Consider the following 23836-nt stretch of genomic DNA (forward strand, 5'->3'; position numbering starts at 1 on the left):
GTCTGATTTTAACCGGGGTATGGATCAGTTACCTTAATTCTTTAGTATTTAAGTCGACAGAATACACATTCTGAGACCAGACGAGGAACCATGGGAGGGTGTTCCCTCTCCCGGTGACGGGGGCCAGCCGTCTTTGAGGGGCCACTTCTACCTAAATGAGGAACACGTGGAAATGTCCTCAGAATGCAAGGACTTGTTGACCCTGGTACAAAAGCTACTATCAAGTGTTTAACATTTGGCTCCATTGTAAATATATTGACCTTATATTCTTTTATAATTCATACGTGAAGTCATCCTTACTTATACTTATTCTCTAAGTGAACTGAGAAATGGACGGATCATTGACCACAAAGGGATGTCTTATCTGAGTCGTCTCCGTTTGCCGGTCCACTCCGGACCCCCGGTGGTGAATAGCAGTAGAACAGGGTCCCCCTGTTCTAGGGGTCCCCCCCCCCCCCTCTTCCCCCTGCTGGCACATTCCTCTCCACTATTTTTTCTTACATTTGGCAAATATCCTTTTTAAACCTTCATTATTTTCTATCACAACCCCAACATCCACAGTGGAAAATGGCACAATCTTTATAGTAGGATATACAGCAACTCAAATATGTGACAGAGCTATATATGCTATCCCTAGACAGTTTACAGTAATACTGACCTAGTTTTCCTAGTCCGATATAATACAATGGTTTGAATCTATGAAACAATATTATCAGTAATTCTTGCAATTCTAATGATTGAAACCGTAGTAAAACCAAAATAAAGTAAGCTCATGCATTTCAGAATATGAACAGATTTTTATTGTTTGAAGAAGACACATTGATCATGCATCAGTGGTACTTTGTTCAGCCAAACTGCAATACTTCACTGTTCATGGGAAAAGAGTATAAAAAATATAACAAATTGACCAAAACATGTACACAAATACTTCAAGTGTACATTACCAGATTCAATCTACATTAGTGTACATTAAAAGATTCAAAATCTAAACATGGGATGGAAATGTAAATAAATAAGTATAATACTTAAAAGAAAAAGCCAAATGATATCTTGGAGGTACATTATATCACTCAATCCCCAAAACGATTTAATTACGTTCATTACGTTAAATAAAGTTTATGAAATTTCCTAAAACATTTCTTCATGGGTAAAACAGCCAACAGAGGAACAATCAGTTGTTAAACCAACTGTAAGCAAAGCCAAAAACTAAAAACAAAAGCAGCTCCAGACGATTCATGATAATATAATGCCTTCAATCTCATGGAGAGGGGATGTCCACACCGTGACACCTGTGGAACGGGTAAAGGATTAAAGTAATGTTGGATGTCACACACAGACAGGTGTCTGTCTTTACCAGGTTCACCCTTGAGTTGGGTCGCTCTTCTCCAGTGTAAGAGTTCCAGAGGATGTTATCTTCGTCACACGTGATGAAAGAGCAATGTTGGTAATAATGACACATCGGTACGGGAAATGAGTGCATCTTAGGGTTCCTTTACCCTGGAAATGATGGGATGGAGTGGGGATCTGCAGGTAGAGGGGGCCGGCTGGATGAATTCAAACATGCAGGTTGCTGATGTCTTGGGGGTGGCTGAGGTAAACGGTGCCCTGGATTGGGCATGTTGCCCTCTGCGTGATCACGGGGTATTGCCAGGGAAGAGGAATATCTGATTCTGACTGAACAGATATGTGGTAAATCACAGCATTGGATTTGCAAGCACAAAAGAGATTCTAACAAGCTGAACATTGGGTTTAAAAAAGGAGAGGACATGCACCCTTGATCTTTGAATTCAAACATCATTTGTGTCCCAATAATAAATGGCAGTGGCCTTGGCTTGAACACGGCTTGTGACGACCAACCCGGAGAGTTACGCAATAGCAGAGCATGGGGGTGATTCAACACTAATGGGGAGAGGCTGAAGAGTGGACACTTCTCTGATCTGCTCTGATGCATGTACACACACACACACACACACACGCACACACACGCACACACACGCACACGCATGCACACACACGCACACACACACACGCAAGCACACACACGCACACGCACACACACACCAGATTTGTAACCTCGTTAACAGTTATAAGCTAATCATAGATTCATGCCCAAAAAAAGGACAAAAAAGCAGAAGAAAACAGTGAGGTATCAAGAATCTTAGCACCAACATGCACGACACAAAGAGTTTAAAGGTTCAAGAAATGAGCCCTTCCAACAGGAATATCTCCGTCCTTCCCTATTGCGTCTCTCTCTGCATCATCAGAGTCAAGAACACCGAGCGCTGGATTGTGCTCGGTGGTAAAACAAGGACCACCAAAAAGACACAATGAGACACAATAATGTGTGCGTGTGTGTGTGTGTGTGTGTGTGTGTGTGTGTGTGTGTGTGTGTGTGGACGTCCTGAGTGTAGGTCGGTTGAGACAAGGTTTTTTTTGGCCCTAAATCATTTCAGGGGTGAGTGGTTTGGGAACCACTGACCTTGAGGACGGACTGCTGCTGAACCTGCTAAAGCCCTGCCCTGGTGCGCTTCTCTCCACACACACAGCTCATCTGTTCTTCCCCGGGGTCATGGGGAGCTCTCCCTTGCCCTGCAGGTGGTTGTAGCGATGGGCACTGTCATAATACGTGGGGCCCTTTGAAGCCCACCCAGGTGGGCTTCAAAGGGCCCCACATCTTATGACACAGCGCCGCGATGCAATTAAGAGGGACTTGATTGACTTGAGCAGCGTGTCTCATAAGGATCTGGTAACCCCCTCTTAGGGCAAAGGCTTTGCGGAGATGTTAATTGTTTGAGGGGGGGGGGGTGGGGGGACCACGCTAGTGGTACGGCCCCTTGCCGTAGTGCTCCTGCCGCAGCTGGCTGAAGGCCTGGTAGCAGGAGGCCATGTCGCAGCCCCCCTGGGCCCCCGGCGGGCCCCTCTTCCCGGGGACGCCGTGGCCTCCAGGCTTCCCGGCCTCCCCTGGTGGCCCCCGGGACCCCACGCCGTCCTGGCCCCGCGGCCCCTGGACACCTGGGAGGACAGAGAGCGGTCAGACCACGTCAACGTTGACCACGAGGTTGGGTATACTGGTTGTACTGGTGTTGGTAGGGCGCCGTGAGGGCAGCCTCCCGGCTCAACCGCTGTCACGGGGATCGGCCGTAGGATCAGATAGCGGAGGGCCAGAGCATGGAGGGACTGGTATGTGAGGAGTAGAACTTTGAATTGAATGAACTGGACTGGTAACCAGTGGAGCTGCATCACGGTGGTGCTGCCAGGGCTTAACGCCAGTTGAGCCTGGCAGCTGAGTTCTGCTCATGTTGCAGTCCGTCCGGGGCCTTAGAGGGGAGACCGCTGAGTGTGGCGGGTAGAGGTGAAGCAGTGGATCAGGGCTTCAGTGACTGAGTCTGAGGGTGGGGGTCGGAGTCGGGCCATGTTCTTCAGGTGGTAGAATGCAGATCTAGTGACGTTCTTAATGTGGGAGTGGACTGATAGGGTGGGGTCCAGGATGACACCCGGGGTGCGGACTACGGGTGACGGGGTGATGGAGCAGCCGACTGTGACCTAACGAGCAGGATAGTGACTTGGTATCCGTCGCTGCCAAAAGGGGGCGTGTTTACCTGCAGGTCCCATCTCTCCCGGCGGTCCAACACTCCCCTCTCCTCTGGCGCCCTTCATCCCGATTGGTCCAGCGCCGCCTGTGTGTGGGAGAACAACACGGAGGACTCATCACCACGGGGTCCTCCTCCTTACCCGTCTGTCACCGTCTTTGCGTCATGAGCGCGACCCTACTGCCGCCTTCTGCAAGTCAGGGTCTGCACGACGTCAGGGGCCCCAACGCCACCCTGTGGGGGAACCCAGGAGCTAGGCCCCCCCGCCACCCTGTGGGGGAACCCAGGAGCTAGGGCCCCCATGCCACCCTGTGGGGGAACCCAGGAGCTAGGGCCCCCACGCCACCCTGTGGGGGAACCCAGGAGCTAGGGCCCCCATGCCACCCTGTGGGGGAACCCAGGAGCTAGGGCCCCCACGCCACCCTGTGGGGGAACCCAGGAGCTAGGGCCCCCACGCCACCCTGTGGGGGAACCCAGGAGCTAGGGCCCCCACGCCACACTGTGGGGGAACCCAGGAGCTAGGGCCCCCACGCCACACAAGAGGCTCGATCAACGGGCCAGTTCAAATGACTCTGTACGCAATTGGCTGCTTGCCGTCGCTTCCCTGTCGGCATTGTGTTAAATCAGCCAATAGCGCTCCAAGGGGAAAAGCCAGCTTGGTGATTGGCTCCCACAAAAACGTATCGGAAGCAGAAAGAAATGTGTTGCCCTTCTTCAGACCCTTCTGCAGGGCAGAATGGGCTGGGGGTACCCAGTCTTGGGGAACCCAGTAGGCAGGCGCTAGTCACCTCTCGTCTGAGAACGCACCTTTAGATCCTCGGGGGCCCCGATGCCCTGGCATCCCCGAGTGGCCCCGGGGCCCGTCCTGGCCCGGGTGCCCTTGGGGTCCGCGCCCCCCCTCCAGGCCGGGGGCCCCCGGCGTTCCCGGGGGTCCGGCCAACCCTTCACACTGACAACCTCCGGACGGAGTGACCAGCTGGAGGAGCTGAGAGAACTGAGCTGTGTGGGTGAGTGAGTGAGTGAGTGAGTGAGTGAGTGAGTGAGTGAGTGAGTGAGTGAGTGAGTGAGTGAGCGAGGTAGTGAGCGAGGTAGTGAGTGAGTGAGTGAGTGAGCGAGGTAGTGAGTGAGTGAGTGAGTGAGTGAGTGAGTGAGTGAGTGAGTGAGTGAGTGAGTGAGTGAGGTAGTGAGTGAGTGAGTGAGTGAGTGAGTGAGTGAGTGAGTGAGTGAGGTAGTGAGTGAGTGAGTGAGTGAGTGAGTGAGTGAGTGAGTGAGGTAGTGAGTGAGTGAGTGAGTGAGTGAGTGAGTGAGTGAGTGAGTGAGTGAGTGAGTGAGTGAGGTAGTGAGTGTGTGTTTGTGTTTTCGTGTGTGTGTGTTTGTGTTTTTGTGTGTGCGTGTGTGTGTGTAGGGGGGAAGTAGACAGAATGAAACAGTTTATATTACAACAGAAGCTAACATAAGATACATTAGTATTAATTAAATGGACCACAGCTATGTAATTATATTCCAACCACCGTGAACCCTATTTAGGGTCATTACCTACCTGCACCCAAATTTTGTAAAGTTGGATCAAGCTATTTCTCCCTGCCTGTCTTGACTTGAACTTGTGCGAAGCGTGTGGTTAATGCAATGGTGGCGGTAATAGATGAGTTAACACGCCCAAGCTGCTCACATGCTTCCTGATGTTGCACAATAGACATGTCATTATGCAAGTAGCTCACAAAACACACATCCCCCAGCCTCAGACTGCTGCTGATCATCCCTATATCGTCCCTTGATCGTCCCGTGATGATCGTCCCGTGTTAATCGTCTGTGTGTCCTAGGACACCAACTACATAAATGATTTGATAATATTTTCTCATTGAAAATGAAACAAAATTCATGTCCGTTTATTGAGACAAGATGAGTGTTATGTGAGTTGTCTGATCTTACTCAGATTACCAAATCGAATCGAGCGTTCTTCCTCAACTTCTGTAAGGTTTCAAAGAAAGATAGACATCCTCCCTAAGAAGTGCCAATGATGCTTAACATCATTGATGTTGTACTTACATTTAATCTACCTTCTCATGAGTGCACGTTTTGCAGTTTCGCCTTATCTGAGAATGGCAAACTCATTCCGAGAATGAGTTTGCCATTCCGAGAATGAGTTTTCCTTGAGATTGAAATTGGGTGTCTGAGTCCTGGTGCAGACAAAACCATCTACATCTTAAATTGCTACTTCAAAGAAGGCCCGGTTCTTGGGTTTCCATTCACACTATCAAACCAAATTTCATTTTCCACATTTCCCATTTAGATCAACTTTTTTATTTTATTTTAGAAAATTGCTGCTATGACCATAATTATTTTAATACATTAATCATTTCAGTATTATGTACAGAGTATGTGTATTTGTAAGAGCTTAGTGTAGCTGGGTGCTTGCGCTTTTCATTGTGAATTCTAGGTTCGGAAAACGGCTGACTCTGACTGCTCATGAAACATTAACCTTGGATAACATTGATCACCTTACCTTGCATAACATTGATCACCTTACCTTGCATAACATTGATCACCTTACCTTGGATCACATTGATCACCTCACCTTGGATAACATTGATCACCTTACCTTGGATAACATTGATCACCTTACCTTGCATAACATTGATCACCTTACCTTGCATGACATTGATCACCTCACCTTGGATAACATTGATCACCTCACCTTGGATCACGTTGGCGCAGAGCTTCATTAACTGCTCATCTGATGGTCCCTTTCCCTTTGATAAAATCACAATCGTCAATCACACAGTTGTTGGGCCATGGATTATATCCAATAAAGTAATAGGCCTGCATTAAACATAAACAGATATGATAAATACAGTATTATGTGTAATCGATGTTGCATACATATGCATGAGGGGAGAACCAAATGATGAATGCAGAAATGGTGGGGAGGTGAGTCAGTAATATGCGTCAATGCCATCCACACCACAACAGTCAAGTCTTTGACAGCGTTTTTTGGCCTTTTACCCTGTATTATATACTACCTTTATATTATCAGCCTTACCGTATACTACCTTTATATTATCAGCCTTACCGTATACTACCTTTATATTATTAGCCTTACCGTATACTACCTTTATATTATCAGCCTTACCGTATACTACCTTTATATTATCAGCCTTACCGTATACTACCTTTATATTATCAGCCTTACAGTATACTACCTTATATATTATCAGCCTTACCGTATACTACCTTTATATTATTAGCCTTACCGTATACTACCTTTATATTATCAGCCTTACCGTATACTACCTTTATATTATTAGCCTTACAGTATACTACCTTATATATTATCAGCCTTACCGAATACTACCTTTATATTATTAGCCTCTTATCGTATATATTACATTTATATTATCAGCCTTACCGTATACTACCTTTATATTATCAGCCTCTTATCGTATATATTACCTTTATATTATTAGCCTTACCGTATACTACCTTTATATTATTAGCTTCTTACCGTATATACTACCTTTATATTATTAGCCTTACCGTATACTACCTTTATATTATCAGCCTTACCGTATATATTACCATTATATTATCAGCCTTACCGTATACTACCTTTATATTATCAGCCTCTTATCGTATATATTACCTTTATATTATTAGCCTTACCGTATACTACCTTTATATTATTAGCTTCTTACCGTATATATTACCGTTATATTATTAGCCTTACCGTATACTACTTTTATATTATTAGCCTTACCGTATATATTACCGTTATATTATTAGCCTCTTACCGTATACTACCTTTATATTATTAGCCTTACCATATATATTACCGTTATATTATCAGCCTTAGCGTATACTACCTTTATATTATTAGCCTTACCGTATACTACCTTTATATTATTAGCCTTACCGTATATACTACCTTTACATTATTAGCCTTACCGTATATACTACCTTTACATTATTAGCCTTACCGTATACTACCTTTATATTATTAGCCTTACCGTATATATTACCTTTACATTATTAGCCTTAGCGTATATATTACCTGCATCTAACCACATCTTAACGACATAGTACCTGACTGCACGTTGCCTGATTGGCCTTTACTCCGTTTTTTACTAAAAGGAAGGAAAAGATGACATTTGTAATTCCATTGGGAGAGGAAAGTGGTCCAACTCACTGGAGTCCCCGGGTAGCCGTTGACTCCTGGTTGCCCTGGCGACCCGTCCTGCCCCGGGACGCCCCGGATGCCCTCGTGTCCTGGGTGCCCGTCTGCACCCGTCCTCCCCTCGGCCCCCCTGGCACCAGGAACCCCCGCAGCCCCCCTCTGACGGACAGACGGACAGAACAACCCTTTGATACGAAGGATCCTGAAACATCGAAGTCACACGTCTTACTCAGCACAATGGCTGAGGGTAACAAATATCTTTAGGTTACTTATGGGTTGGTGAGTTAAGAAGTACCCCAACATTTTATTTGAATTAAATATTGATTTGGGATGAAATGTTGTCTCATTCTGACATTGCGAAAGGATAATAAACGGATATACATCCTTCTGAAGTGTGGCTCAACATTGGACGATTGAACAACGCTGTCTGACAGAGTCAGAGGCAGTGGATCATAAACTATTAGGAAGTGGTCTGTGTGTGTGCAGTGTGTGTGGCCAGGAGACATGGGCCTATTGGGCAACAAAGGATTACCAGTTCATGCATCTATAGTGGGGAGACGTGTTGTGCAATGAAGAGAGCAATGTGGGCTGATAAATGTGTGACCGTTACCAAGAATTACACCATACTCCACACAACGTACCGGTAAATGACCTGATATATATTTGATGGTTTCTATCTTTTGAAAGAGCAGTTGACTTCACACCTTCTGTTAAAGGGGATTTCCACCTTCCCACCTTCTGAAGCAAAATGTAATTCAAAGAGATGAGTGTCTGATCCGAGGTAGTGGTGACATCTGGAGATATTTTCATTAGTTTTTACTTGTGTGTTTTGAAGATCATAGTATGGAGTAGTATGTGAAGACACAACTGCATCCCTTCGGCCTCCCCTTGATCCTCCACCTCCGTATTTTGTTTTTGCGTGTTCAGAAGTGAGTTTCCCAGACCCAACACAACTCGCTCATGTGTGGGCTAGCAGCCCGCCAGCGAGCGATGGAGGGGACGAAACAACACTGCTGGGGGCGGGGGGGGGGGGCACTTAGGGCATAAAGGACGTCTAAATAAACTGTGGCTTTTCTTATGTTAAAGTGTTTACTCTGAAAAAACAATTACATTAGGGGAGAGCCGGGTCGATTGAAACACTTTTCAGTTAAACGACTTTTTCAAAGATGACGTTACGTATACAAATAATTTCAACATGTGATCAACAACTCACATGTATGTTATCTTAGTTACAAGTGTAATTTAATACATTTGTTGGATGATCGAGCTGTTTTTTAACTTTGAAAGTAAGTTGACATCTGTTTCAAACGCCCCGCCTAGTCGGGACGTTTGAAACACACATGCGGGACGAATGAAACAGCATATTTTAAAAATAAACTATTGAACTTACTCTTGTTTTTTTGCAATATACCGGACAACACAGTAGTGTACTTGTCATTGCTAAAATTTCACATAATTCCGCATACTATAAATAGGTTAAAATATATTTTTGGCCCGTGCGTAATTGTCAAGATGCACGTTTTTTTAAAACTCACCTATTTTATTTTGGACGACTAAATTTGCATAAATTTTACTTATTTCCCTATCCTAAGTCATGTTTAGGGATACACAGTTGAACATCCTTTTATTTATTTTAAACAAAAACTACCACGTCAACCGGATAACATGACTCCTGTTGCGTTTGAAACAAGTGTTTCAATCGTCCCTACAGCGACTACTGACACTTAAACCTTTTTTACCTCTAAACTTCAAAACTCTGACATTGCACACTTTAACACAGGTTTAAGTACTAATTCATCTGTTGTATAGTCATATTATTATGGCATGAAACAAAAAACACAACTATTTATTACAAAAAAACTACCGCAGGAAGGATTTTAGTTTCCGCTCTCGAAAACAGGTTTGGGGGATAACATTTGAACGGTGGTACGTCATTACACGAAATTTCGTGGGGTTGGTCAGGCTTCCGTGCTGAACGTAGTGACGAAATTTGACGTGAAAGCCTTGCGTGGTTTTCGAGGAAATCGCTGTGTTTCAATCGTCCCGTGTTTCAATCGACCCGGCTCTCCCCCTACATTGTCTGTGGATTAAGTGTTAAATTCAAACTCTGTGTTTCGCATATTTTTGCAAGATTGTTTGCAGCGCTTTGGACATTCTCCCTTCCTAGGGAACAGAAATAGGTTGACATATTATTCTTTCTCTTTAACTTCCGTGTGACACTTCTGTGACTTCTTAGGGGCTAAAAAGCCATTAGCACTCACTGGCAAACGAGAAGACACCATCATTGTACAAAATGGAGGGATGGTCCCCAGTAATAACGCCGGAGGGCTGGTATGATGAGAGCCCGTTCCCTCTCCTCTGTCCCGGTGACAGGGCTCATCGTTAAGCCTCAACGCGCCCGCTAACTGGACTGCAGAGGGGGTCACTCCGGCGTACGAATGTCTCCATTTGCCGGGCTGGATTGATGAGAGGTGTTGCTGCACCGTTTGCTCCTGTGACAAACGGGTTACCGGTGTCTCTTCGTGGCCTCACTCCCACGGCCCGAGGCAGTCAGTGGTTGTTCGCTGTAACTAGAGTTTTACCTTCCTCTTATTGACTTGGTTCTTCTAACTTTAGTGACGTGTAAACCACCACGTATGTAAAGGTGCTGCACACACTGTCTCAAAGCAATGAGTTCCCTTTCGCGATTTTCCTCACTTTTGGAGAGTTTTTCAGTTCCCCCGTGCGTTTATGTTGGTTGTCACGCAAGTTCTGAGACCCAGACATCCTCGGGTCTGAACCAGGGTGCTGCTGCAGTACATCGAAAATGTACTGCAAAGTATAAAAGTATACTTTATTATCTCAGAGTTGGGAAATTTGTGTGGTCAAAAGTGCAGCACATTTAAGACACAGGCATACAACTGGGAACGCCACACACACAACAACAACATTTAAGAAATAAATAGTTCAGTGAATCAGTAGCAGGCCTAAAAACAACATTCCAAAATTAGTTTAAAAATAGTAAAAGAAAAACACAGTGTTCACGATCTTGACCTGTGTCTTTCATTAAAAAGTCTAATAGCAGAGGGGACAAATGACAAGCTACACCTCTTGTCCTTTTGACCTTGACCTTTGCAGCAGCCTGCTACTGCCCAGTTGCTGAGTTGAAACCTCCTATATAAGGGGTGGGTAGGATCTCTAAGTATCCGCTAAGCTTTATCAACAACAAGATCTGCCCATAGCTGGGTGACTGACGTCTGACTGCATCCAATTATTTTGCTTGCTGTCTTCACCAGACGCTGCAACTTATCATCATATTTTGGCCGCAATGTGATATTCAACCAAACTCTACTATCCTAACACTGCTGATTCACTATGACTCATTGGCTATAACCTAAGCCAATCAGAGTGCTTTATTAGATTCCATAATCACTATCAGGCATTATTGAAGCTAAATACAAGATGAACCTTAAAATATGACTTAGGCAATTATGCAAACGGAATAGATGGACATGGCTTGGATTAAGGCGGATGTATGAGAACGGTTTCCCTGCGAATCCCTTTGAACCTTTAGGGCTGTACAAACAAAATATACTAGACATCATTTTTGGTCTTCATGGTTGGGTCTAACTGCACGGTTCAGTTCTACTGTCTTTGACCTCCCGAGCTGAAAGATAGCGGCCTTGAAGTGAAACATGAGGGATCGGTTTTCAGATGATATCCCACTCGGTCATCGCTCTTTGGAGTAAGGACCCATTAGTGGAATGCTTTTACCAAATGTGTCTTTATAGTTCAGGAAGGCTTGTTATTGACTGCAGGCCCATACAAATAAGGTAATGGCAAAATAATAGATGTAGCCAAAGGAAAAAAAGTGGTGCTATGCAATAACGAAAGCCTGCATACATGAATCTCGTTTTCCTTTGTTTTTTCACCAGAACACGCAACAACAACCTCAGTGGAAAAACTAACTTTCAACATGGTCGTGAAAAAAAGGGAGAGACGCCGAGATCGTTTAATGGCCTGTGGCATGTGCCACCGCGACCACTGACATACCATGGCATATGCCGTTCTGGAACGGTAACTGCCGTTCTGAAACGGTAACTGCCGTCGCGACCACTGACATACCATGGCATAAGCCGTTCTGGAACGGTAACTGCCATTCTGAAACGGTAACTACCGTTCTGAAACGGTAACTGCCGTCGCGACCACTGACATACCATGGCATATGCCGTTCTGGAACGGTAACTGCCGTTCTGAAACGGTAACTACCGTTCTGGAACGGTAACTGCCGTTCTGAAACGGTAACTACCGTTCTGAAACGGTAACTGCCGTCGCGACCACTGACATACCATGGCATATGCCGTTCTGAAACGGTAACTAGTACTACCGTTCTGAAACGGTAACTACCGTTCTGAAACGGTAATGCCATGGCATATGCCTTTCTGGAACGGTAACTACCGTTCTGAAACGGTAACTGCCGTTCAGGTGGAACGGTAACTGCAGTTCCCAACAATGGTATGTGACACCAGCATAACTCCTCCGTATAATTTCAAGACATAATTTCAAGGCTTCTTAGGGGTATCACTCTGCAATAACACATTCGTCCAAGAGTATTTAAGAAATAAGAAAATTAGGAAAATTAACCTCAAGAAAATAAAAAAATGCATTCACTACATTACATTTATTTGATACTTTATACTTTCAACAATGAAGATGGACCCCAAATATTGCTTCCCAATCACACATCTTAAAAAAAGGAAAAAAGCAAAGCAGCCGTCGTAGCATTTTTAAGTGCTACGATATAAAAAGAAGAGCTGGAGATTTTTCTTAAACATATATATGTCGACATATATTTTCCACATCCAAGTGGTGGAAGAGTGTCGGTAGACGGTGGAGTTGCAGTAGCTCCGGCTTCGGTAGCGCATCGACTCTACTGGCCGGGGATCGACCACTGCTGTTAGGAAGAGCAGCGCAAACCATCCAAACGACGCTTTATCTTCATTTCTTACACATGCTCTACAACTAAAATGAAATAACAGTAGAAACACAACAACGCTTATGCTACACAAAATGGTTTTACAACATAACATTAAAAATGCAGAAATTCTAAATTCAATATCGATTATATTCTCTCTTTATAATTATATTTCAAGCAAAAGTGGTTAAAATGCTGTCATGACAAAGCTAGTTGACGGCCGAACAACTCAGTTATTCTACACTTCCTCTAGTGATTTTTCATCCTTCGAGAACCTAACCTAACTTCTCTAAAAACAATACAAACTTAGATTGTTCTCAGCCTCGTTAATATGAGGTGTTATTCTCAACCACAAACTCACTATTTGGGAAATGACGGAAGGAAACTGAAAAAAAATGTCCCTAAGGGGACAACTAATAAACTAACTAACTGATTAAAGCGCTTTAAGTGCCTTAAAAAAGAACACTACATAATTGCAATTACTTATTAGATATTCATTTATAAGGTATATGCTAAATGACTACATTTAAATGTAAAACTTAAAATTGAATCATCCATTTTCCCATTCAATTGTGTAATTCAAACAAAGTAAATTGTCTCCCGCATGTTAAAAGTCGTTTGTGTGGGATGTCCTTTGTGAGGTGGACTTGCTGCTCAGACTAGCGGGTCTGAAGTGACGTGCCAGACAAGGCATGTTCTTCGACAACAGCTTCCTGAAGTGATTCTGAAACCGCTTACCCACAAAGGAGTAGAACATGGGGCTGATGCAACAATACAAGAACGCTATGTTTCTGGTCACGTACAACGCATAGTTCAGAGCTTCGACCTGAACGCACATCGGGTTTGCTTTGTCGGCTGTGGAGATCTGAATGGCCTTCAGCAGGATCACGATGTTATAGGGAGTCCAGCAAACGAAGAAGGTGAACATGATGATGAATATCAGCTTCACCGAGCGCCATTTCTCCCTCATGCGAGTGGACATGATCCGCACGGTGATGCAGGTGTAGCAGTACATCACAATGAAGAGGGGCAGCAGGAAGAAGAGGAGGAACTGCATGTAGTAGCTGACCAGATTCCACTGTTCGACGACGTCGGCGTGGTATCCTGTCTCCTCACACATCAGGCCCTGCTCGCTGTCCTTCCACACGCCTTTGAACACCAGCTCATTTAGACTGGCCAGCACACTGATGAACCAAACGATCAACGACGCCCCGATGGCGTACGCCCTCCTCCTGCTCTTGGCAGCGGACACCGCGTGCACCACGGCCAGGTAGCGGTCAAAGGTCATCAGGGTGAGGAAGAGGATGGAACTGTAGAAACCGATCAGATGGGCACTGCTGACCAACTTGCAAAGCACCGTGCCGAAGATCCACTCGGAGGAATGGTATTTGGCCAGGAAGGGGAAGCTGGATGCAAACAGGATGTTAGAGGTGACCAGATTGATGAGGAAGATGTTAGTGACGCTGTTGACCTTCTCAAGCTTGACGATGATGAACAAAACAAGCCAGTTGCCCAAGTAACTCAGGAGGAAGTTGATGTAGTAGAAATAAGGAATCATGGCCGAGCCCAATTGGTTGACGTTTGATGCAGAGCAGAGTTTGACGTGCTCGTTATCCTCACAATCTGGATAGCTTGTGTTTTCACTGTTGTTAAGCATATCCCAGATTTTTTCATCCTCATCATCATAATTATGCTCATACTCCATGGTTATTGCTTGAACCTGTGGTAGATTGGAAAACATATTTATAAGTCTCATATGATTGAATGCTGTGCAAATCGATGTATTCATCTACATGGGTGATATGTTTTCGATACGGAAGGCTGTGCCCATCATGCATAAGCTGCTCTGAAGTAGAGCTTCAAATGACAACACAATTAAAACACTTTTATACTTAAAAGGTCTGGATCAAATATTTTGCAGTTAAAAGAACAAATGATAATAATAATAATAATATAATAGTTCTAATATAATATGAGAAATATTTAATATATTATTAATATAATAAGCAAGACAATAGCTGAGAGCTCTACAGTGACAGCTTTCAGGTATCAAACATAGTGTTTCGGTGACTGCAGAAATATAGTTATAACATACACTGTGCATACATACCTCACATATAACACTGTACAAATTAATATAGGATCTTTTCTATGCCCAAATCATGTTTCTTACTCATTATTTTACTGGTTGTAATTGCAGCTTGTCTTCTCCATTCTTTAAAATAAATACGAATGCTAATAATTGATTGATAATAATACATAATGACATAATGCTTGAGGTGGACGGGCCACCGTCTAGTCATTTCAGTGTAAAGGGAGAACTTAATTTGGCTTTTAAAAGATTCGTCTTAAACAAAATAACTCACCAATGTTGATTTCCGTATTTCGAGGAGTGGATGAGTGAAGAGCTGTGGGTGTTTAGCATAGACATGAGGGTTAACGGGAAGGCCTTAAGAGGAACTGAGATATCCTCCCCATTTACATTACGCAACTTTAAATGGACACCTCTCGCACATACGATGATTCTGGCACCAATACTGAACAGAAGCTTGGCCTGGACTCGATGTGTTTTACACTCATGCTTTATAAAGTCAAATACTGATAATGATGTAATCTAAAGCACCGTTTGATTAGCACTTTGCATACAAATACGACAGCCTACTGGTACATGCTGACCCCAACGTGGTAAACATAACAAGACTGTTTGGCATTACAATACATTGTGATGATTATCATAATTAATAACCTTTACATGGCTGGCTGGATTTAGTTTAAGATGTATATCGTAATGAGTCTGGTGATTTTAACTAGAGGGTACCCACATCCACAGTGGAAAATGGAACAATCTTTATAGTAGGCTAAACAGCAATTCAAATATGTGACACAGCTATATATGCTATCCCTACACAGTTTAATACTGACCTAGTTTTCCTAGTCCAATATAATACAATGGTTTGAATCTATAAAACAATATAATCAGTAAGTCATGCAATTCTAATGATTGAAATGAAACCGTAGTAAAACCAAAATAAAGTAAGCTCATGCATTTCAGAATATGGTCTCATTTTTGTTGCTTGAAGAAGACACATTGATCATGCATCAGTGGTACTTTGTTCAGACAAACAACAATACTTCACTGTTCATCTGAAAAGAGCATAAAAAATATATCAAATTGACCAAAACATGTACACAAATACTTCAAGGGTACATTACAAGATTCAAAATCGACATTTGTGTACATTACAAGATTCAAAATCCAAACATTGGTTGGAAAGATTAATAAATAAGTATAATACTTAAAAGAAAAAGCCAACTGGTATCTTGGAGGTACATTATATCACGCAATCACAGAACCGTTAATTACGTTCATTACGTTAGGTAAACTTTTTGAATGTCTGAAAACATTTCTTCATGGGAAAAACATAATTCCAAAGCCAACATAGGAACAATCAGCTGTTAAATCAACTGTAAGCAAAGCAAAAAACTAAAAACAACAGCAGCTCCAGACGATTCATGATAATATAATCGCTTTGAGCTCATGGAGAGGGGATGTCCACACCGTGACACCTGAGGAACGGGTAAAGGATTAAAGTAATGTTGGATGTCACACACAGACAGGTGTCTGTCTTTAACAGGTTCACCCTTGAGTTGGGTCGCTCTTCTCCAGTGTAAGAGTTCCAGAGGATGTTATCATCGTCACACATGATGAAAGAGCAATGTTGGTAATAATGACACATCGGTACGGGAAATGAGTGCATCTTAGGGTTCCTTTACCCTGGAAATGATGGGATGGAGTGGGGATCTGCAGGTAGAGGGGGCCGGCTGGATGAATTCAAACATGCAGGTTGCTGATGTCCCGGGGGTGACTGAGGTAAACGGTGCACTGGATTGGGCATGTTGCCCTCTGCGTGATCACGGGGTATTGCCAGGGAAGAGGAATATCTGATTCTGACTGAACAGATATGTGGTAATCACATCCCAGTAGCATTGGATTTGCAAGCACAAAATAGATTCAAACGAGCTGAACATTGGGTTTAAAAGAGAGAGGTGGTTTAAATAGGGCAAAATGTTGAGGACATGCACCCTTGATCTTTGAATTCAAACATCATTTGTGTCCCAATAATAAATGGCAGTGGCATTGGCTTGAACACGGCTTGTGCCGACCAACCCGGAGAGTTACGCAATAGCAGAGCATGGGGGTGATTCAACACTAATGGGGAGAGGCTGAAGAGTGGACACTTCTCTGATCTGCTCTGATGCATGTACACACACACACACACACACACACACACACACACACACACACACACACACACACACACACACACACACACACACACACACACACACACACACACGCACGCACGCACACACACACACACACACACACACACACACACACACACACACACACACACACACACACACACACACACACACACACACACACAAGATGTGTCACCTCGTTAACAGTTATAAGCTAATCATAGATACATGCCAAAAAAAAAGACAAAAAAGCAGACGAAAACAGTGAGGCATCAAGAATTTTAGCACATACATGAGCGCGACCCTACTGCCGCCTTCTGCTTGTCAGGGTCTGCGCGACGTCAGGGGCCCCCACGCCACCCTGTGGGGGAACCCAGGAGCTAGGGCCCCCACGCCACCCTGTGGGGGAACCCAGGAGCTAGGGCCCCCACGCCACCCTAGGGGGGAACCCAGGAGCTAGGGCCCCCACGCCACCCTGTGGGGGATCCCAGGAGCTAGGGTTCCCCCACATCAACGTGTGGGGGAACCCTAGCCCGGCTATTGCCAGCTCAATCGTAGATGGGGAAGCTGCTGTCATCTCCTTCAGCACGAAAGGCGTGATCAACGGGCCAGTTCAAATGACTCTGTACGCAATTGGCTGCTTGCCGTCGCTTCCCTGTCGGCATTGTGTTAAACCAGCCAATAGCGCGCCAAGGGGAAAAGCCAGCTTGGTGATTGGCTCCCGCAAAAACGTATCGGAAGCAGAAAGAAATGTGTTGCTCTTCTTCAGACCCTACTGCAGGGCAGAACGGGCTGAGGGTACCCAGTCTAGGGGAACCCAGTAGGCAGACGCTAGTGTAATGGGCGCGAGGTTGGACCCAAGAACAGCACAGACTAAGACCAGCGTTGGAACAGTTCAAGAGTTTATTGTCCAAACAGGGTCTTAAAATCCACAGAAGGTACACAAGAATAGTCCACAACCTGAGCTAGCCAAAACAGTCCGACTTTCACGCAGAGACCTCCGGGGAGGGAATCCAAGCGAACTGGAGACAGACAAGGGGCGAGCAGGCAGAGGGGTCAGGGACAGAAGGCTGTTCGGATGGAAAGCCAGGAGCGGATCATGACAGTACAGAGCTGGCAGTAGGATGGAAAGCCAGGAGCGGATCATGACAGTACAGAGCTGACAGTAGGATGGAAAGCCAGGAGCGGATCATGACAGCTAGTCACCTCTCGTCTGAGAACACACCTTTAGATCCTCGGGGGCCCCGATGCCCTGGCATCCCCGAGTGGCCCCGGGGCCCGTCCTGGCCCGGGTGCCCTTGGGGTCCGCGCCCCCCCTCCAGGCCGGGGGCCCCCGGCGTTCCCGGGGGTCCGGCCAACCCTTCACACTGACAACCTCTGGACGGAGTGACCAGCTGGAGGAGCTGAGAGAACTGAGCTCAGCCAGCTCCTTCTTCCAATTAGCAGACACTTCACAGCCACCATGTTTCGGTAAACATTAGATAATTAGACCTTGAGAAGAGGTTTTGTTTGAGTTGTTTATACATTTATCTTTTAATCATCTGCCAAATTCGGGTTCAAATGAGAGCCTTAACCTGCAGCTGTATTGAATGCAATGCTTTGTTGTGTTTCCATGTTACTGATGAGAATCATTTGGCTTGATAAAACCTTAATTTCGCTAAACCCCCTCAGTTTGACACGGAGTTGGATAGAACACTCAGTTCCTCACCATCTTTAAATTATCTGAAATATTTCCTCATTATGTGTGCTTGTGTGCAGGGTTGCCACTTTTTAGTAATGATGCATCTCAAACACTTTTCAAGGTCAAATTCAGGGTTCATCCCAACAATAGTGGAGCGTTGCTTGTAGCACTCACCTAACTGCATGATGATGTGCAGTGGCAGCAAGTAACCTGAGCCTGAGCTTGAATCCGAGTTAGCTGTAGTCGGATTCAAGCTCCATTCTTATGTCGCCCTCTAGTGGTGGTTTGCATTCTAAGCCCTTTGAGGGAATTCTTAAATCACCACTAGAGGGCAACACAACTCCTTGAGAATTGAGCTTGAATTTGCTTGCAGTTGAACATAGCGAACACTGACGAATACTGATCTAATTTTTCAGTGTTCATGATACTTTGCGTGGAATAGCAATTTCATTCTATGAAAAGCCGTCTCCATTCATTGATTGTTATTAAATCAGTTTGGAAAAATAAATTGGTGAGTTTTTTACTAGGTTTAACCACAATGTTGGCCTTTGCTGCAAATTATCTTTTATAATAACCATATATATAAAAAAAAGGGTTCTGGCACAGTTCACAATTTAGGAATATCACTCTGTAATAACACATTTGTCCAAGAGTATTTAAGAAACAAACATTAAGAAAATAATATTTTTTAAGAAAATTTACATTAAGAAAATAATGTTTTTTATTCACTACATTACATTTATTTGCAGAAACTTTATACTTTCAACTATGAAGCTGAACCCCAAATATTGCTTCCCGATCACACATCTTAAAAATCGGAACTAAGCAAAGCAGCCGTCGGAGCACTATTAAGAGCTATGATATAAAAGAAGAGCTGGAGATTATTTAAACATATCTATCAACATGTATTTTAAGTGGTGGAAGAGTGACGGTAGACGGTGGAGTTGCGGTAGCTCGGCCTTCGGTAGCGCATCGACTCTACTGGCCGGGGATCGACCACTGCTGTTAGGAAGAGCAGCACAAACCATCCAAACCACAGCTTCATCTCTACTGGCCGGGGATCGACCACTGCTGTTAGGAAGAGCAGCACGAACCATCCAAACCACAGCTTCATCTCTACTGGCCGGGGATCGTCCACTGCTGTTAGGAAGAGCAGCACGAACCATCCAAACCACAGCTTCATCTCTACTGGCCGGGGATCGACCACTGCTGTTAGGAAGAGCAGCGCAAACCATCCAAACCACAGCTTCATCTCTACTGGCCGGTGATCGTCCACTGCTGTTAGGAAGAGCAGCGCAAACCATCCAAACCACAGCTTCATCTCTACTGGCCGGGGATCGACCACTGCTGTTAGGAAGAGCAGCACGAACCATCCAAACCACAGCTTCATCTTCATGTGTTACACATTCCACAACTAAAATGAAATAACAGTAGAAACACAACCACGCTTATGCTACACAAAATGGTTTTACAACATAACAGTAAAAATGCAGAAATTCTAAATTCAATATATACTATATTCTCTCTTTATAATTATATTTCAAGCAAAAGTGGTTCAAATTGGCAATGTTGTCATGACAAAGCCAGTTGACGGCCGAACAACTCCGTTATTTTACACTTCCTCTTGCGATTTTTCATCCTTCGAGAACCTAAATGTAGCTATTCTAAATTCAATACAAACTTAGATTGTTCTCAGCCTCGTTAATATGAGCTGTTATTCTCAACCACAAACTCACTATTTGAGAAATGACGGAGGGAAACTGTGAAAAATAATTTCCTTACAACTAAAATGAAATAACAGTAGAAATACAACAACGCTTATGCAACACAAAATGGTTTTACAACATAACAGTTAAAATGCAGAAATTCTAAATTCAAATTCTATCATATTCTCTCTTTAGAATTAGATTTCACACAAAACTGGAAAAAATTGCTAATGTTGTCATGACAAAGCTAGTTCACGGCCTTGGCAGAACAACTCCGTTATTTTACACTTCCTCTTGCGACTCTTCATCCTCCTAAATGTAACTTCTCTAAAATCAATACAAACTTAGATTGTTCTCAGCCTCGTTAATATGAGGTGTTATTCTCAACCACAAACTCACTATTTGGGAAATGACGGAAGGAAAGTGTGAAAAATAATTTCCCTAAGGGGACCACTAATAAACTAACTAACTGATTAAAGCACTTTGAGTGTCTTAAAAAAGAGTGCTACATAATTGCAATTAATTATTAGATATTCATCTACAAGGTATATGCTAAATGACTACATTTAAACGTAAAACTGACAAAACAATAAACATCATCAAATTTAATTATCCATTTTCCCATCCAATTATCCAATTTCAAACAAAGTACATTGTCTCCCAAGCGTTAAAAGTCGTTTGTGTGGGATGTCCTTTGTGCGGTGGACTTGCTGCTCAGACTAGCGGGTCTGAGTTGACGTGCCAGACAAGGCATGTTCTTCGACAACAGATTCCTGAAATGACTCTGAAACCGCTTACCCACAAAGGAGTAGAACATGGGGCTGATGCAACAATACAAGAACGCTATGTCTCTGGTCACGTACAACGCATAGTTCAACGCCTCAACCTGATCGCACTTCCGGTTTGCATCGTCGGCTGTGGAGATCTGAATGGCCTTCAGCAGGATCACGATGTTATAGGGAGTCCAGCAAACGAAGAAGGTGAACATGATGATGAATATCAGCTTCACCGAGCGCCATTTCTCCCTCATGCGAGTGGACATGATCCGCACGGTGATGCAGGTGTAGCAGTACATCGCCATGAAGAGGGGCAGCAGGAAGAAGAGGAGGAACTGCATGTAGTAGCTGACCAGATTCCACTGTTCGACGACGTCGGCGTGGTATCCTGTCGCCTCACACATCAGGCGGTGCTCGCTGTGCTTCCGCACGCCTTTGAACACCAGCTCATTTAGACTGGCCAGCACACTGATGAACCAAACGATCAACGACGCCCCGATGGCGTACGCCCTCTTCCTGCTCTTGGCAGCGGACACCGCGTGCACCACGGCCAGGTAGCGGTCAAAGGTCATCAGGGTGAGGAAGAGGATGGAACTGTAGAAACCAATCAGATGGGCACTGCTGACCAACTTGCAAAGCACCGTGCCGAAGATCCACTCGGAGGAATGGTATTTGGCCAGGAAGGGGAAGCTGGATGCAAACAGGATGTTGGAGGTGACCAGATTGATGAGGAAGATGTTAGTGACGCTGTTGACCTTCTCAAGCTTGACGATGATGAACAAAACAAGCCAGTTGCCCAAGTAACTCAGGAGGAAGTTGATGTAGTAGAAATAAGGAATGATGGCCGAGCCCAATTGGTTGACGTTTGATGCAGAGCAGAGTTCGACGGGCGTTTCATCCACGTAATCTGGAACGCTTGTGTTCTCACTATTGTTAGCCATATCCAAGACGTACGATGGATAGCTGGTGTTGTCGCTGATGCTAAACAGATCCAAGGAATGGTCATGCTGCTCATCCTCCATGGTTATTGCTTAAACCTGTGGTAGATGGAGAAGCGTATTAATAAGTCTCATATGATTGAATATTGTGCAAATCAATGTCTTCATCTACATGGGTGATATGTATTTGAGACGGAAGGCTGTGCCCATCATGCATAAGCTGCTCTGAAGTAGAGCTTCAAATGACAACACAATTAAAACACTTTTATACTTAAAAGGTCTGGATCAAATATTTTGCAGTTAAAAGAACAAAAGGGATAAAAACACTTGACAAATGATCAACATTTAATAAATATTATAATAATATCATAGTACTAAAATAATATGAGAAATATTTAATATATTATTAATATAATAAGCAAGACAATAGCTGAGAGCGCTACAGTGACAGCTTTGAGGTATCGACCATAGTGTTTCTGTCACTGCAGGAATATAGTTATAACACACACTGTGCATAACACTGTACAAATAAAAGTAGGATCTTTTCTATGCCCAAATCATCTTTCTTACTCATTATTTTACTGGTTGTAATTGCAGCTTGAGTTTGTCTTCTCCATTCTTTAACATAAATACAAATGCTTATAATTGATTGATAACAATAATGACCTATTGCTGGAGGTGGACGGGCCAAAGTCTAGTCATTTCAGTGTAAAGGGAGAACTTAATTTGGCTTTTAAAAGATTCTTCTTAAACACAATAACTCACCAATGTTGATTTCCGTATGTGGGGGAGTGGATGAGTGAAGAGCTGTGGGTGTTTAGCATAGACATGAGGGTTAAGGGGAAGGCCTTAAGAGGAACTGAGATATCCTCCCCATTTACATTACGCAGCTATAAATCGACACCTCTCGCACATACGGTGATTCTGGCACCAATACTGAACAGAAGCTTGGCCTGGACTCAATGTTTTTTATACTCATACCTTACAAAGTGAAATATTGATGATGACGTAATATACAGGATCGTTTGTTTAGCACTTTACATACAGATACTACAGTTTACTGGTATAGGCTGACCCCAACGTGGTAAACATAACAAGACTGTTTGGCATTACAATACATTATTATGATTATCATAATTATAATCATAACATGGCTTGCTGGATTTAGTTTAAGATGTATATCAAAATGAGTCTGGTAATTTTAACTAGAGGAATACCCACATCCACAGTGAAAATGGAACAATCTTTATAGTAGGCTATACAGCAACTCAAATATGTGACACAACTTTATGTGCTATCCCTACACAGTTTAATACTGACCTTGTTTGCCTAGTTTTATTTTTTTGAGGTAATCCAATATAATCCAATGGTTTGAATCTATAAAACAATATTATCAGTAAGTACTCAAGTACACATTTCTTCATGGGAAAAACAGCCAACAGAGGAACAATCAGTTGTTAAATCGACTGTAAGCAAAGCAAAAAACTCAAAACAAAAGCATGATAATATAATGCCTTTGATCTCTTGGAGAGGGGATGTCCACACCGTGACACCTGAGGAACGGGTAAAGGATTAAAGTAATGTTGGATGTCACACACAGACAGGTGACTGGGATTGTCTTTAACAGGTTCACCCTTGAGTTGGGTCGCTCTTCTCCAGTGTAAGAGTTCCAGAGGATGTTATCATCGTCACACAGGATGAAAGAGCAATGTTGGTAATAACAACACAGCGGTATGGGAAATGAGTGCATCTTA

At 43.8% G+C, this 23836-nt stretch overlaps 3 protein-coding genes across 3 annotated transcripts; all 3 read right to left on the minus strand.

Moving 5' to 3' along the window:
- Window positions 1-782: 782 nt before the first annotated feature.
- On the minus strand, window positions 783-8811 carry LOC115548765 (collagen alpha-2(IX) chain-like). The gene is made up of 5 exons (XM_030363588.1): window positions 7774-8811; window positions 6286-6340; window positions 4398-4589; window positions 3600-3677; window positions 783-3012 (listed from the first exon to the last, which is right to left on the minus strand). The coding sequence occupies exons 2-5, from the start codon at window positions 6311-6313 to the stop codon at window positions 2819-2821; spliced, it is 492 nt and encodes a 163-aa protein (XP_030219448.1). The 5' UTR covers window positions 6314-6340; window positions 7774-8811; the 3' UTR covers window positions 783-2818.
- Window positions 8812-12402: 3591 nt separating this feature from the next.
- LOC115548760 (C-C chemokine receptor type 3-like) lies at window positions 12403-15382 on the minus strand. The gene is made up of 2 exons (XM_030363582.1): window positions 15082-15382; window positions 12403-14435 (listed from the first exon to the last, which is right to left on the minus strand). Exon 2 carries the CDS (start codon window positions 14418-14420, stop codon window positions 13323-13325), a length of 1098 nt encoding a protein of 365 aa, XP_030219442.1. The 5' UTR covers window positions 14421-14435; window positions 15082-15382; the 3' UTR covers window positions 12403-13322.
- A 3983-nt stretch (window positions 15383-19365) lies between these two features.
- On the minus strand, window positions 19366-22895 carry LOC115548758 (C-C chemokine receptor type 3-like). Its single transcript, XM_030363580.1, has 2 exons — window positions 22848-22895; window positions 19366-22181 (listed from the first exon to the last, which is right to left on the minus strand). The coding sequence occupies exon 2, from the start codon at window positions 22164-22166 to the stop codon at window positions 21036-21038; it is 1131 nt and encodes a 376-aa protein (XP_030219440.1). The 5' UTR covers window positions 22167-22181; window positions 22848-22895; the 3' UTR covers window positions 19366-21035.
- Window positions 22896-23836: the final 941 nt, after the last annotated feature.

This window comes from Gadus morhua, chromosome 8, assembly GCF_902167405.1.
Source record: "Gadus morhua chromosome 8, gadMor3.0, whole genome shotgun sequence".
Classification (NCBI taxonomy): domain Eukaryota; kingdom Metazoa; phylum Chordata; class Actinopteri; order Gadiformes; family Gadidae; genus Gadus; species Gadus morhua.